Below are 16,439 nucleotides of genomic sequence, written 5' to 3' on the forward strand. Positions count from 1 at the left end.
TTGCTCTTAAAACCATGCCCTATCACTAGAGAAAACTTCCTATTAATATAGTTTTGATGCATGAATGCACTTTTTTTGAGGCACTTCTTGCATTTTTGCAAGAGTGAACCTGTATTATCCAATAGGATAAACAGTAACAGAACCTGCTATACTGAGTGTATTTTAAATTCTTAAAAGCTTCAAAGGGCCAGTTGTGCATGTTTCTGAGTAGGTAGTTTCAAAGAGAAAATCTGATATAAAGACTATATGAAATATTGGCTTTTCAATTTATCTGAGAAAAAAACTTTTAGTACTAAGTAGTGTCATGATGTTGTTGCCCTCCTGATGGAGAGACAGTAATATCCAGGACAGTAAAATTCCTTATGTAAAAAAAAATGGTCTTTCTATTTAAACATACTGAAAGCTTGAATTCAATTGGTTTCATCAGCAAGACTCAGAAACCACAGCACTCTGCTTCCTGAAAGTTACTGAGGCCTTGTCCTTTCCCACCCTCTAGCAGGGTGTTTCTCAGCTAAGAGTGCTTGAACTGTTTGGCTCTGACTCTCTGAAGAGGTACTCTAAAAGCAAAGCCTCACTGAAGCATATCCTGGGCTTAATGCAGGTTACTGAGCATTTTGCTTTGTATTTTGCATGGCTCTGCTCAGCAATCACTGCTGAGCTTCTGTGCTTTAACTTCCCTCTGGATGCTCAAAGCTTGATGTTCCTAAACCCTGTGGAACACGACTTCAGCTGCATCAAGGAGGAATATGCAATACAAAGTTTCCAAGGAGTAAGAACTGGCAAAGTGGCTCACGTCTGCAGGACGACACCAGGCAAGAGCTGCACTGTGTAAGCAGGTGGAAAGAGTGAGTTACTGATGGTTAAGTAACTAATTAGTGTAGGTGGCTGTACTCCACTTTTCCTGCTTGTAAACAGTCAGTGTTGCCTTACTAATGATGAGAAAAAAGATGTCATGATCACGCCAAAAGCTTAGGCAAACTTGATGCAAAGTACATAACTGCAGAAGACATTCTCCCAGGCAATGCAGACTGTTGCTTCCAAAATTGTGCAAGTATCAGAGGTTGCATTGTTGTCCATAATGAACTCTTGCAATGGAGATGACACTGATTTTTCTTCATATTTATGTAATCAAAAGTACAAAGATCAGCCACTTTCCAGTGGAGAGAATCTCACGTGGAGAAGATAGAGAATAACTTTAATTCCTTTTAGGTAATGAAGGAATAGCTGTAAAGGGGGAGGTACAGTGGAAATGAGAATGTGTACTCCTGAACTCAAGGCTGTAAATGGTATCCCTGTAATCTCTTCTGATAAAAATGAAGCCTTTGACTCTGAGGCTTTAGTGGGTCAATCTTATCCCATTGACCATTGATCAGGGCAGACAACCTAAGTACACTTTCAACTGTCCAGCATCGAATTGCACAAGAAGCTTAACAGGTGGCTTGAGACATCCTGTGCATTTTGTGTCCCTGGGAGTTGAGCCCTCAGAACTCAGGGGTGTCAGACACTCCACCTCTGACCCCTCTGAAGTTTAGAAAGGCAACTGGTGCTCAGACTTACCCTGCAGTGGAAGTGGGTGTCTGTCCAAAATGCTTTGTTTTTTTTCTTGTTCTGCACTGAGTTTTCACTAAGTTGATGTAGATCAGGTATTATGTATGCAGGGGCACTTGGATTTGTGGGATGAACTCTGGTTGTAGCTGTTCCATAGCACAGATTTAGGCTGCAGCTGTTCTCTCACTATGGATAGGAAGGTCTATCAAGTACAGATTCCTGCTCTCTCTCTGGCTTTTCTGTTTTGATGGCAGCAGGATTAAATGGCATTTGGATGATGCCAGATGTGATAAATTAGCAGCTACTTGGATTGACAAATAGTTACAGTAAAACCTCTAAGCATAGGAAACAACTGTCCTAATTCTGGGAATTGAGACAAATTTGCTGACAATCTCTTGCCACAGATTAACACACCCTATGTGCTTTGACTGAAGAAACTAAAGCCCTTTTGTGGAAACATTGTTGGAAAGTAAAAGAAAACATGGTCACTATTCTATTAATAAAGGAAAGGTGTTGAAAATAGTTTTTCAGATATGAAAAACATTGTTTTGTATTACCTAGATCTGTGTTTTTGTGCATCTGTACTTTTTTATATGCAACACTAAGCTCTCTATCTTTAAAGGGTATATATGCAAAGTCCTGCATATGTAGTTTCAGTCAAGGCTGTAAGAGGGCTAATGAAGACTCAAAGTTACTGCAAACACCCACCAAACCCTAGAAGTTAATGAGCATATAATACTTCCCAGACTTTAAAGAAATTTGTCAACAGGTCTTTCTTTAAATGAAAAATTCATTCAAATATAATTGAAAATCATCCTTGACTCCCTACAGGTATGCTGGGTAGGCTGCAATGGGATTAAACTACTGCCTGATCTTTCCTTTACTCTTTATGCAAAAGGCTTGTGAAAGCCTTTTTCAGAAAGGCAGAAACTGAAGGCAAAAGTTTTGCTGTATTAAATGATCATTTCTTGATTAAGTGTTCTCTCTGGACTTTGAGTTCTTTGCTGCAAGCAAAAAAATCATATCCTTCAGGGTTTGATGTTCAGTCCTCTTACATGTCCTGGTACAAGGTACTTTGCATGTTAGTCAGTGAGAATAGGGAAATACCCTGATGGAAAAATTTTCAGTGACTTGTCTACTGCTGCATGGAGCATTTGGGGTTACTGGGTTCTCTGATCCTTGTCACAAAAAGGTCAGACAAATGTCTTCAGTAAATTTTCTGTCCAATAAGTCCATGTAACAGACAGTAGCTATTTGTGACAACTGCTCTGATCTGTCTGACCTAGTCAGACAGTGTTAATGGTAAGCCATATAAATAAGTTAAAGAAGAGGACTTGGTGCCATAAATAAGATAGTTTTGTTTCTTACCTCTAGCATGATACTTTAAAAACAACCTATCATTCGTGGTTTCTGTAAAATCATCTTAAAAGTACTGTTAAAATAAGCAGACGAGAGCACACTTCAGCCAAGAAAACTGGTGCAGCTGTAGAGGCCTGTGGTGTCTCTGGTTACCTGCATATAGCTCTGTTCTCTCACTGCTGATTGAAAAATGACCAGGGAAGAGTCATGTGAAATGCAGTGAGTGTGAACTCCTTTGTCAGTCTAGAAAGCTTCCAACATACAAATAGTGCAAATGTGATTTGCTCTGTCACTTGGATTTAGTAGTGGGCTCTGAGCTAAAGGAATAGAGTTTGTATATTCCACCTTTCATGATGGAGAATGGAGATGCCTCTACCTAGCTGCTCAGTGCTCATGCTGTAAAAAAGTGTCTTGCTCATGGTAGTGAAAGAAGAAATATAAACCACAAACCATATGCAGTTTAATCACTGCAGAAAGCTGCTTGCTAACTGCTCCGTTAATGGTCCAGATATATATAGTGCCAAGAACAGCTGATTACCAAATTCACTTAATTAATAATCTTCAGTTTTCCAAACCAAGCAGTGCTAAACCTAAACTGCTAAGTAGCTTTGTCCTGAATGTAAACTTGATCAGCAGGCCTGGATTTAGGTTCTGCTTTTTTTTTTTTTTTTTTTTTTTTTTTTTTTTAATCCAGGCTCAATTGATAAAGGTCCAAAGGGAGATGAGCCCAGTGACTGGAATTGCCTATCAGTAGAGAGTCCCAAGGGCAGTTCCTGCCTTTCAGGCTGTAGCACAATCTTTTTGGACTCTGAAGCCAAGGTCAGGAGTTTGAAGGGCATGTGGCAACTAAGGTTTAGAGTAGGAAAGAGGACTAGGGAGTTGGTATTTCTCAGATATGTAGGTGATGTGCATCTGGCAGCTTGGACTAGCTGAAAAGCCTCTGAGATACCCTTTCTTATTCAGATGCAGAGCAGGCAGAGCATGCCTTTTTTACCAGAGAACACACCAGGATTGCTGATTGACCCTGCCACTAGAAACTACAAAACTGTAAAATAGATATGGGTAATCTAAATGAGCAGTCTGGGCTCAGACACTCAAATTCTGACTTCAGGTCCTGTCTGAACTTACTCTTGGTTTGTAAAATACCTTCAACTTCATTAGAATTATAGTTAAAAGGTAACTGGAACTCATTGCATCAGGACTCCTGGTATTCTTCTTGTACAGGGATTTAGTTGATAGATGACATATTATCTACTGATGGGGTTCCTTTGATTCTGTATGAAGGAGTTTGAAAGAGTGTTGTTCATCTTGCAAAGTGTGCGGTGGTGTGTCCTGCATAGATATTTAGACACTAGCAAATACAAGTTGCTGAGATCTGAGCTGATTTAGACAGAAAGCAGTCCTTCCTTTTGGCAATTCAATCTTAAAACACGTCAGAACATTTTGGAGATGAAATGCTTGTTTCTAAGGAAAAAAGTTCAGGTCTCTGTGTCTTACAAGAAAGTCTGCATTCTCAGATTTTGCTTCCCTGTCCTCGATGGAAGATAACCTGGGGAATACAAGCAGCAGAATTGTTTCTGTATTTCCCAGTTGACTTCTATTGCACACATTGACTTCCAGGTGACCACTTCCTAGTGGAAAGTGGCTTTCACAGTTTTGATTTGTGCTGGTGTTTTTTTTGGCTGACCACACTGTCACTCTCTGAAATATTTGGCTGGCATGACCAGGAAAAGCAGCTGACAGTGAATATACTGTTTGTCCTGCAGACATATATGTAGATGTACCAAACATATAATTTATCTTCCTATTTCAGCAAAACCATTTCCTATTGAACACTAACAATATTGAGGAATTTTCTTACTTCCACAATTCACATCACTGAACCATAGGCATTTTTTAGTTATACTTGGGGAGATATATTTGGGAAATTATATACTGGTTTTCTTCAGGCAGATTTTTTTACTTAAGGATGGAAAGAATTTGTTCCTTGTCTGACTTCATCAGGCTTTGGCTTTCTGTGGAGGTGGATGCAGCATAGATTAAGATTTATGGGGACAGGTGACTTAAGATCTCTTAAGAGGCCTAAAGCATTGCATAAATGTGCTTCACTATTGTACCAGGACTCTCCAGGGGCAAACTGCTGAAATGATTTGCAGTATTATTTAACAAGCTACTTAAGTAACCATGGCTCATAGGTAATTAAAGCTTCTAACTCAAGTCTACTAAACCTCCTATTTGTTTCAGGTTCAGCTCTGGCTCCACTGATCCAGTACAATGATCTGGATACTTCAAGTGTTGTTCTCACCGCTCCCAACACCAGCATTGATCAGTCTCATTGCATTTGGAGCTGTCATCTTCCTGTGGGTGATAAGCAGGCCAAAACCCCTTTTACCTCCTGTTGACTTGAACAAGCAGTCAATAGGGATTGAGGTAATGCTTTCTCTGCTTGTGGGCATGGTCTGTTTTGGAGCTTCATCTGAATACTGATCCATTCTGACTCTGGGTGTCAGTGGAAGCTCTCCTGTCCGATGTGCACAGCCTTCTCTCCCAGGTGTACAACTCAAAAGCACAGTGGGGAGATGGGAGATCTTAAGATGCTAAGATAAGAAACGGCAGCTTGTTCCAACCAGGGTTAGGTGGGATTTTTACCAGATGGCTTTGGCTGTCACTGACTTTCCTTTTGTATTTTGAATGCACTGCATCAGCTTTGAAACTGGTGCTAGACTTCATGTAACAAGGGAAGTGGTAGCACTCAGTCAAGGCCTCTCAATAACCTGTAACTCAACATAAAGGTGGGCCATCTAGAAAATCCCTCTGCATGTGACTGAGTAGATCAAAATCAGGAAGGGAAAAGATTTCCCTAACAATACAATGCTATTGAAATGCTTTAAATGGGATTGATGAGAGAATGGCTGAGGAACAAATGATATTTTATCTGGTCTGCACTGTTTCATAACCATGCTCTGTTCCTAGGGAGGAGCCAGAAGAGCTGCACTCTTGACAGATAATAACCTGCTTTCTTATTACTTTGAAGATGCTAAAACCCTGTATGAAGTTTTCCAGAGAGGAGTGAGTATTTCTGGTAAGCTTTGCATCTGGCAGTTAGTACTTGTCTATGACAAATAAACAAAATTTTTCCAAGATCCTTTTCCTTGTGTCTTGGCTGTGGTAATAATGCAGGCTAGCAATAGCTCTTCTAACCTTCTGTGGGGTGGAGAGACAAGTGACCATATTTCTCCCTGTCCCAATTTAGTACTAGTCTTATTTGGGAGACTGGGCAGGAACAAATACCAGAAGCTGAAGATGGTAGAGTTCAGTCAAGAGTCAGCAGATACGAAGCATCAGAGGAACTGGGGGGGAAACACCTCTCCTTTGTCTTATGATGTGAGTTTTCCTGTGAAATTACTGCCTGTTTACAACAGATATGAATTTGTGCATGTCACTTCACAAGTCCTATGCATGGAAATGTGTGATGGTTTGCAAGCTATTTCAACCTCACATGGGTTGTGCAATCGAACAAATATCACCAGATCTTAGAAGTATTGCTTGTAAGGATAAAGCTAACAGTCTTACAGCCTTGGTTTGGGCAAAGTGCTTAACTATGGACACTGACCTGCTCTCCATGCAGTTCCCTGAATGCCTGACAGAAAACATTTCCCACTTCAAGTGTTTAGTGTTATGCAACTTCAGTACTGAGCTTTGAAATTGCTTTTCTGAACTCTTTCATTAGGAAATGGTGACTGTCTAGGCTACAGGAAACCCAAGCAACCTTATCAGTGGCTGACATATAAACAGGTGAGTATTGTACATGACAGATGAATTAATTGGGGATTCTGCCTTGTAACACTAAAGTGGGGGAATAACTATCTTGCAGGTTTCAGACAGAACTAAATACCTGGGATCGGGACTCCTGCAAAAAGGATGCCAACCATCATCAAGCCAGTATATTGGCATTTTTGCTCAGAATAGGCCAGAGGTAAGCAAAAATTGTGTATTCTTTCCTGCACTATTTTGATGCCTTGGGGCGAGAGGAGAGTCTGTGTTTAAATAGCTTCAGGCCACATCAGGAACAATCACTTTTCCTTTCCGATTCCCTTTTTACTGACTGAGCACATACCATTCCAAGCATGTAATACAATGACCTCTCACAACTCTTATTCTCATGGGTGTGCTCCTTCCATACCCCCCACTACCAAGTGCATGGGCTTGTCAAGCTGTATGAAGTCTGTAGGCAATCCTGTCTTGAAGGCTCCTAGTTTTCCTTAGTTGTGCTGTTTTCTCTTTTCAGTGGATCATTTCAGAATATGCCTGCTACACCTACTCAATGGTTGCTGTTCCACTCTACGACACTCTGGGACCAGAGGCCATTGTATATATTGTTAACAAAGGTAAATATTGACTTCCACTCTTTCATAAGGATTTTTCTAGGAAACTTTGTTTTGGGAGGGCTAAGTTCAAGGGAATTTGCAAAAATCAGAGTAGCTTTAACCTTACTGCTCTTATAGACACTTAGTGAAGATGCTTTGCAGGGCACATGGTTCAATGCCAACAAGAATCCAGGGGGCTTTCTATGTCTCCTAGTGTCTTGATTGCAAGACCACTGAAGGATCTGCTAGGTCCTGTGGATCATTCTGCAATCAGTGCTCAACTATTTGCTATTTGAGATTTTGCAATCTTGAACTCCCACACTGCCAAACAAACAGAGAATGCAGCCAGACTTGCATGTAAATTAAGACTCGATTTATATGTCTGTCTGTATATGTCTGTAGGATGAAAAGAGTGGAGGAGGGAAGGGTAAAGATTTGCCTAAATCTGTTAAATCTATCTGGCTATTGCCTGTTCTACAGAAACAACACCCAGCAGGCGAACATGGAATAAACAGGCAAGGAAGTTAAATAAATCTTCAGACTTTCTTCCCCCAGTCTTAGGAGAGATATGGGGGGAATAAATATCCACTGTTGTTACAGTGATCTGGTATCCATCCCAAAAATAGGATTTGCCAAGCAAAACCACTTCAAGAGTTATGGTGGTGAATCTTGGAAACAGGTGTTGTTTTGGGATTGATTACACAGCTGTAATTTACCAATCTAACTGGGAACTGGCAGGCTCAAGCAAATCCAGGTCCTTTGCTGACTTAAAGGAAAAGGCTTTTGTAACTGGATCTACAGGGAAGCTGAAGTATTAACTCATTATTTTTAGCTACCTCTTTCAATTGGGCTTAAATTTCTTTTGATTTAAGGAAGATGGCTAAGCCTAAACAATATCATGGCAATACCAAAAGTTTCAATGCCCATCTTGACTATGAGCAATGATATTTCTTTTCAGCTCTTCAGCATTTGCCCTCACTTTATACTGCCAGAACATCAGGTTTGCCCAATCAGTTGAGTATGGTAGGAGGAACCTTCTCAGCACTGTAAGCCAGCCACTGAATCCATATAAACAAATGCAAATGGCACCAAACCAATGATATGTTCTTAAAGTATGTGCTGCTGAGCTGTCACTGGCCTCATGTCTTCTAAACAGACTTCTGATAATTTCTTTTCTGTAGCTGACATAAGCGTGGTGATCTGTGACACGCCTGCAAAGGCAGAGGTCTTGCTTAAGAACTGTGAGGACAAAAAGACCCCATGTCTGAAGATTATTGTTCTCATGGATCTCTTTGATAAAGAGCTCAAGGACAGAGGAGCTAAAGTGGGAATTGAAATTCTGTCACTGCAGGAGGTTGAGGTAGGTGGATAAAGGCTTCTGTAATACTTTGCCAGCTTAAACATCTTGATCTTCTGTGGCAGCAATGACACTTTAATGTAAGCATTACCCAGTTGTCATGCCTGTACCTGACATCTTAATGAGCAGTCATTTTGAAACTTGATATCTTTAGCTAAACAGAGTTGCAGAGTTGAAACAGTTGACTAAAGTTGTGCCCATGTGCTGTGAACAGCCAATACTTGCTTAGCTTAATTTGTGATCCTGTTGTAACAGGATTTATTTGGCTTCTAAGCTGGCAGTTGAATCTAATTGGAACTGTAAGTGCAAATTACTGGCTGCATAGACATCCCAATACCAGGCTTAAGCTTGCATACATGTAAAGAGATGTGGCCTACATAAAATAAAAGGAAACCTCTCCACTCAGGACTTCCACATTCCTAAAGTAGTTCTGATCACTTTCCACACATTCAAATGTGTCCTTTCCACACTTGCAGCAGACATTTTTCAGAGTTCTGTGTATTGGATTCAGGAAGAGGTTTCTGTTTGAATGAGACAGAGTATCAAGAGGCAAAGTAGTAAAACAAGTGTTGCATTTGAAATGCAATTACCTATTCACCTATTGTGCACATCTCTTAAACTGTGTTTCTTTTCTAACACAGGAGCTGGGAAAAAACAACATCAGAGAACCAGTTGTAAGTATCTCTATAAAACAGCTAAAGACTTGTAAAACTAGTCTCTGGAAAGAACTCTGGCTATGCTGCTAGTAGAGGAGGCTGGCAGATTTTTTTGTGACCCAGAATTCCTGATTCATGACAGTTAAGAATTGTATGTAGTTACAGATAACCATCATAACCTCACGCTGACTTTATGTGGCTTTTTCTCTCTAGCCTCCTAGGCCCGAAGATCTTTCTGTTGTGTGTTTTACAAGTGGAACCACAGGTAAGAATTTATAGTGATGCTTCCCCACTGAAAGAGCCTCCCCATGCAGCTTCCCTGCACAAAAGTAAAGAAATCCTATGAACATGGAAGTAAACCAGTAAATTAGAGCAATGTCAAACTGCTCTTGCAGTTTTACTTGGGATATTGTTATTACAAGTGAAGTGCACTGTGATAAAGCTTCTTAAAACTGGGGGCAAGAAAAGCCAAATTCATGCTATCATACCCTATGAAAAATGCAGCCTTAATGTTCAAGAGATTGGTTGTTCAACTGTGTATTTTGGTCCTCAGGGGCTAAAGCAAAAATCTTGTTTCAGCATTCTCTATGCTACTCCCAATTGCTCTGCTGTTTCACTATCCATCTCCTTTATGTAACATCCATAGCTGAAAGCACTCAAGATGAGGCATATTTGTGATCTCTCATGAGAATAATTGCTGGGACTGAGCCTAGTACTGAGATAGTTCAAGCTGAGCCAAACTAGACATGGGAACTGCCAGCAGAAGCAGTCAGAGCCACAGCTCACCTTGCTTGATCTCTCCAAAGGTAACCCTAAAGGAGCCATGCTGACACATCAGAATGTTGTTTCAAATGCTGCTGCCTTCCTTAGATGCACAGAGGTAAGCTGCTTTCCAGGATATGTCCCTCAGTCATGAAACCAGCTTTATTGTGGGCATTTTCTGTAAACCATTCACTCCCAGAAACTGATGCTTTCCTAAGTGCCCCTTTTTCAATGAGACAACACTACTGCAAGAAACTTGGTCTGAATTGAACAAGAACTTGTACATAGAAGTTATTCTAGAATGAGCCAGTCCTAAATACCAAGAGTACTAAACCATCTATTTCAAGATTTGCCAAAACATTAAACTAATTTTGATTTAGTGTGGCTGAGTGACAGCTGCAAATCTTGAAGAGGTGATGGATGAGCCTGAGTTGCTTCAGTCATTGAAAGTGTCTGTCTCAAAGTACTCATACTGATCCCAATTTTATTTACTTTCTACGTAAAAGTAATTCAGGTAGGCATAGAAAATGCTAACCTACTTCTACTTCCTTTCCCTCTAGAACACAATTGAGTGTACAAGTTCAGATGTTGTCATTTCCTATCTTCCTCTGGCTCACATGTTTGAGAGAGTTGTGCAGGTATGTACAGATATATGTATCTGAGCTTTTATGAACCAAATTATTGTAAAAGACATTAGCAATGTGTATGTCCTCAAAACCTATTCACTCAATAACTTTCCCTATTTTGTAATAACTGGGCACTGGAAATCATGCTGCTTTTCATAGACTAATAATTATAGCTAGTGAAGCTAGGAATTCTGCTTGACTAAGGTTAGTCTGGTCAATTTTTAGACTGTGGTATACAGTTGTGGAGCAAAAGTTGGCTTCTTCCAAGGAGATATCAAGCTGCTAACAGATGACATGAAAACCTTGAAGCCAACGCTATTTCCAGTTGTACCAAGACTGCTCAACAGAGTCTATGACAAGGTATGTGAGCAATTTTAGCTGTGTTCTTTGTGTTCATATATCCAATCAAGCATACAAATACAAAATAGTATTGAATAAGTCATAACATCACCACTAGCTAATTACCCCTTAGCAAAAAGAATGTTTTAAAATCCTTTCTGAGGAGATGGAAAGCGTTCTGGGAGTATAAGAACAGCATATCCAGTCATGACTGGGCTATGTTTGTTGCTGTTAAGAGACAAAAACTTTGTTTACTTTTGTAATGCAAATGAATCAAGTGCACAGCTAACAGGATCCCTGTTCCTCAAAGCTATGGCTGTAGTGTTTCAGCAGTAACATGAATTAGTATTGCCTTTTGAGTCACCTCCTAGGTACTGCAGTGGTGAAGACAGGCCCTAGAACACTGAAGTAAGATTTGGTGCCTCTTAATAAGGCAAGACTGAGATGTACAGATGTGAGTTAAACCCAAGAGTCACTACTACTTTTCCTTGCAGATCCAGAGTGGTGCAAACACCCCAGTAAAGAATTTCCTGTTAAAATTTGCTGTGTTTATGAAGACAGCTGAAATAAAACAGGGCATCATTCGAAATGACAGCATTTGGGACAAGCTAATCTTCAAAAAAGTTCAGGTAAGTTATTCCAAGTGTAAGGGAGCTAAGCAAGGTAATATTGGAGGAGCTGATGACTTCTTTTTACTTGTAGGAAACCATGGGTGGAAGAGTGCGTATCATGGTGACAGGTGCAGCCCCTATATCTCCCTCTGTCCTGACATTTCTTAGAGCAGCATTAGGCTGTCAGGTAAGCTGAGTTTTCTTTAAAAGTAAGCCTGGTTTGACTATGCACAAATGAGTGACCAGTGATATAGCTGGGGTCCAGCTCAATGCTGTCAAGTCTCAGGCATTTACAGACTGCTTCATCTGAGTTAACTGTAACAGGAAAAAAAATTCTGCAGGGCCCACTTTAAACTACACTACCAAAAAACTAAGCTTTAGGCTTTGAGAAGAAGAATGGAGCAGCAGAAATAGGAACATGCAGCACTCTTAGTCAGGCAGCTGCCTCTGAGTTTTGTGGCTTATTCTGACAGTTAATGAGCTCCCAATGTAGCACATTTGAGAACAGAAAATGAAGTGACCAAAGCAAAGTTTGAAAAGGTGAACCTTAACATCTGGTTACACCAATAAGATCAAGATATCTTAAAGGCAAAGGTTGTTTTGGCTTCCTTCCTAAGAAAACTTGAGCATGGGCACAGTCGAAACTGAGGCCTTTCACACCAAGGACTTGATGTTCAAGGAATACTCATCCTTTCTCACACAGATCTTTGAAGGTTATGGCCAGACTGAATGCTCAGCTGGATCCACTTTCTCAATGCCTGGAGACTGGACAACAGGTATGGGAGCTGAGACTTGTGAAGTCTCCCAGAGCTGTCCACATAAAGGGGCACTCAAGCCTAGGTGCTGTAATGCTTTTAGTTTAATGAAAATTAAATCATAGGTACTCAAAGTGATTCTTGGTAGCAGCAGTCACCTGTCTGTTTAATAGGTACTAAAATTCTTGACTCAACCAGATGAGGAACCCCAGTGTAGTGTCACAGGTCAGTCTAGACTTTGTTCCAGAATATAGGAAAGGAATAGAGAGAGCTGAGCAAACTGGATAGAGACGTCCCAAATGGCCTTAAGAAACCAGCTTTGTCTCCTAAATGATATGTTTTACTCAAAAATATTAGACATGATACTTGACTATTTTCCTGAAGGACCTTGAAGATTTAGCTTTTATTTTAGCAATACTGGATATTCTAAATTCAGACTCAAGTCATCATCTTTGTGAACACAGTAATTGCAGAGCATAATGAGGATGAAATGCAAATGAATACCAGGATCTATGAGAGGGGGTCCTGAGGAGGCACAAGGGGTTCAGTGCTTCGTGGCTGGTGTGGTAGATGACACCAATAGTGCTCTAAGCATCAAGACTTAGCTGCTATTTGTCCTACATTACCTGTCTGAAAATGGCATTGCAACAACTTGCTTGAACATTTGATGCCATACTCCTTTAAATAATACTGGTTCATGTTAAAGCAGTGAACAAACCCAGTAAGTATCTACTATCACTGCAGCCTTTTTTGTTGTTTTGTTTTTGTTTTTTTTATCTTAGGCCATGTTGGGGCTCCTCTGGCTTGTAATATCATAAAACTAGATGATGTGGAAGAAATGAGCTACTTCTCTTCTAACAATGAAGGCGAGGTAGGCACCATCTCCTGTGCATGTCAAGAAATACTGAAACATAAGACTTGGTGACTAACAGTGTTCTCTACTTGCTATAGGTCTGCATTAAAGGACCAAATGTGTTCAAGGGTTATCTGAAAGATCCTGAGAAGACAGCAGAAGCAATTGATAAAGATGGCTGGCTCCACACTGGAGACATAGGGAAGTGGTTGCCAGTGAGTAGTTGCTTAACACAAACCATCTCTTGGCATGTTAATTCCTGTTACTTCACAGTATTCTCTAAAGATGGAATTCTAGGATAAAAGTCCTACACAGTAGATTCACTAGGTAACTCCAGTCAAAGCTCCAAAGACCAATTAGGTTACAGGGTATCAAATAACACCTCCTAGGCCCATAGTTACGACTATTCTTCACTGTAGAAGTGATATAACAAGGTGTCTTGGTTTCTGTCAGAGGAGAATAAAGGCGATGTCTAATCATGCCCTGAGCTAACTGGAGAAATTACACAAACCCTTCTCTCTGTAGAAAGCAAAGACTAGTATGTAGTTTCTAGACTAGTTCCAGATGTGCCTTTCATACAACTAAATAAAGCCTATTTATCTTCTCTTATATAAGACAGTGACTTGGAACTAATGACCTCCACTTTTAACTTCTAGAATGGAACGCTGAAGATCATTGACAGGAAGAAGAATATATTTAAACTTGCACAAGGAGAATACATTGCTCCAGAGAAGATAGAAAATGTCTATATCAGAAGTGCTCCTGTAGCCCAGGTCTTTGTACATGGGGAAAGTCTGAGGGTAAGTGATGTTAGGAGTATCCTGCAAGATTTCCTTCCACTACAAGTTCTGGATGATCAGGGCACAAATGTATGCATGCACAAGAGTCTTTGAACAAAATCTGTTCCAAAGAGAGCTGAGTTTATAGGAAGATGTTCTCAGACCTACAGACTTGCCAAGTGAAAACTGGCATTGCTGCAAGCTGGGTAAAGGTTAATTACATACTTGTGTGGGATTTGTATGTCAGGTCACTTCTGTGCAGTTTAGATTCACAGAACAGTCCCCCCTGCAATAAGCAGGGACACCTTCAACTAGATTAGATTGTTCAGAACCCCATTCAGCCTGACCTTGAATGTTTCTAGGGAAGGGGCATTTGCCACCTCTCTGGGCAACCTCTGCCATTGTTTCACTACCCTCACACTTAAAAGAAATTCCTTGTATTTAATATAAATTTATTATCTTATAGTTTTAAACCATTACCTCTTGTCTTATTGCAACAAGCCCTACTAAAAATTTGTCCTCATACTTCTTGCAAGCTCCCTTTAGTTTTGAAAAGCCACAGAAAAGTCTTCTTGGAGCCTTCTCTTCTTCAGGCTGAACAACCCCACTTCTCTCAGACTTTCTGCACAGCAGAAGTGTTTCTCCATTCCTTTGCCAGAGGTGTTACCTATGCTAGCAGAGGCCAGTATTCAGTCTGTAAACAGCTAAAAGTAATTGCTGGACCATTCAGCACACATAACAAACGGTGTCAGTACTTCAATTACTGCTGTCACAACTCTCAGAGACTTGGAAATCTTCACAGCTACCTTTGAAACTCTGAAAATGAATGGAACTGTAAATTAGACTTGTCATAGAAATACTGCCTGCAATCAAGCTCACAAAGACATTTAGTATTCCTTAGCTTTAGCTTGGTCTCAGCCTGACAATTTCCACTTGTTTTCAGTCTTTTCTAATAGGTATAGTGGTTCCTGATGCTGAGATGCTTCCAGAATTTGCAGCAAAACTGGGAGTCAAAGGTTCCTTTGAAGAGCTCTGCAAAAACCCTGTGAGTGGCATTGTGTTTAGCGGGTTAGAGACAGCATTTAATTCTAAGTCCAATCCTACATTGCTCTGAATTTGTTCTATCCACCTCTTTTCAGTAATTTGAACTGGTTTAATGCTGGGTGAGTCATGCAAGCACCCTTACAACAAAAACTGGAACTGAGTATAAATGTCTCTTGTTTCAAGGGCTATCACTGCTCCTTTTCCAGTGAGAAGAGAGACATGACTCTGTAGTGGCCTTAATATGAGAAATCTTTAATGTTGAAATATGTATTGTTGCCATCCTCAGTTGTCCCTGACTGGGCAAATGGTTATGGTTTTGAGCTGCAATTACAGAATGACAGCTTTGCCCACTCTGCTTCTGCTGTGTTTCTTCTAGGCAGTGAAGAAAGCTATTTTAGATGATATGATCCAACTGGGGAGAGAGGCTGGCCTTAAATCCTTTGAACAAGTGAGTATTTTCAAATCCTGCTTGTCACTAGCACCTGTATTGCTAACACAGTGGCTGGGAAGTCTCCATTCCTGCTACTGCCTGTTCCAGGAGGGGCCCTGAGGCAGCTGCCCCAGACACCTGATTGATGCAGTCAGTGAAACATTGGCTGCCTGTCCCGATACCAGGAGACCAGGAGCTGTGAAGGGCAACTGTAGTAATTGCCAAGATGGAGTGGAGGCTCACAACAGGCTGTAGGGGCTGTTCTGGAATTCCACCCTCTTGCTGTGTCAGCCAAAAAACCAGTTCAGTTACTGGATCTCCTGGGACTGAATTCCTGCCCAAGGAAGCTGGGAAGAATTGTTGTTTGTCTTCTAATGTGTCATGCACTAAATGGTTTTCTTTTAATAGGTTAAAGACCTGTACATCCACACAGAGTTGTTTTCTGTAGAAAATGGACTCTTGACGCCAACACTGAAGGCAAAGCGAGGAGACGTTGTTAAATTCTTCCAGAAGGAGATTGAGGCCCTCTATTCGTCTACTCAGGAGTAAATAACCAGTTTAACTCAAACTGCACGGAGTAGTTAAATCAGTGACACTACATGGCCTATGGTGAAGACAGGCTTGAGTGGAGGGGAACAGGAACTTAAATAAATTTAAGTTTGAAAAATGACTTGTGGATGAAGATGGCTGTAGTATAACTGACAACTAGCAGTGTTAACATCCTGTGGGACTGAGCATCAACTGCCTAGGCTAAGCCAGAACTTTCATCTTTCTTGGACTGTGCTTGAAATGCAGTAACATGCAAGAACCTCAGCCTTTAAAAGACAGCTGTTTGCACCTCTCATTGTCAAAAGCAAATCTGGTTTTCCTGCTGAAACTACAAACTCCACTGTGACCCGTTGTGGACTGATCTGCAATCAGACTGAACACAGTATGAATTCATGCTAACATCT

General features: G+C 40.6%; 1 protein-coding gene across 4 annotated transcripts; it reads left to right on the forward strand.

Annotated features, from left to right (window-relative positions):
• Nucleotides 1-39: 39 nt before the first annotated feature.
• On the forward strand, nucleotides 40-16,234 carry ACSL5 (acyl-CoA synthetase long chain family member 5). Of its 4 annotated transcripts, XM_071446262.1 has the most exons (21): nucleotides 40-50; nucleotides 5,178-5,337; nucleotides 5,881-5,989; nucleotides 6,638-6,702; nucleotides 6,782-6,883; nucleotides 7,196-7,295; nucleotides 8,456-8,634; nucleotides 9,273-9,305; nucleotides 9,501-9,552; nucleotides 10,094-10,167; nucleotides 10,610-10,687; nucleotides 10,901-11,035; nucleotides 11,509-11,643; nucleotides 11,717-11,812; nucleotides 12,329-12,401; nucleotides 13,163-13,251; nucleotides 13,332-13,448; nucleotides 13,890-14,033; nucleotides 14,956-15,061; nucleotides 15,437-15,504; nucleotides 15,895-16,234. In XM_071446262.1, exons 2-21 carry the CDS (start codon nucleotides 5,182-5,184, stop codon nucleotides 16,033-16,035), a joined length of 2,052 nt encoding a protein of 683 aa, XP_071302363.1. In that variant the 5' UTR covers nucleotides 40-50; nucleotides 5,178-5,181; the 3' UTR covers nucleotides 16,036-16,234. The 4 variants fall into 4 exon arrangements, with proteins under 4 accessions (XP_071302363.1, XP_071302364.1, XP_071302362.1 ...); XM_071446263.1 differs by lacking the exon at nucleotides 15,437-15,504 and having other exon boundaries at nucleotides 14,956-15,057; XM_071446261.1 differs by lacking the exon at nucleotides 40-50 and having other exon boundaries at nucleotides 5,182-5,337.
• Nucleotides 16,235-16,439: the final 205 nt, after the last annotated feature.

This window comes from Agelaius tricolor, unplaced genomic scaffold, assembly GCF_023055355.1.
Source record: "Agelaius tricolor isolate 1412-34295 unplaced genomic scaffold, bAgeTri1.0.p SCAF_22, whole genome shotgun sequence".
NCBI classification, from domain to species: Eukaryota; Metazoa; Chordata; class Aves; order Passeriformes; family Icteridae; genus Agelaius; species Agelaius tricolor.

Bases quoted from the DNA above. Each gene is read 5' to 3' on its own strand.
- ACSL5 (XM_071446262.1), top strand. From the start codon at position 5,182: ATGATCTGGATACTTCAAGTGTTGTTCTCACCGCTCCCAACACCAGCA. The intron at 6,884-7,195 runs GTAAGCAAAAAT...TTCTCTTTTCAG, and splicing joins TTGCTCAGAATAGGCCAGAG to TGGATCATTTCAGAATATGC. The intron at 13,449-13,889 runs GTGAGTAGTTGC...TTTAACTTCTAG, and splicing joins ACATAGGGAAGTGGTTGCCA to AATGGAACGCTGAAGATCAT.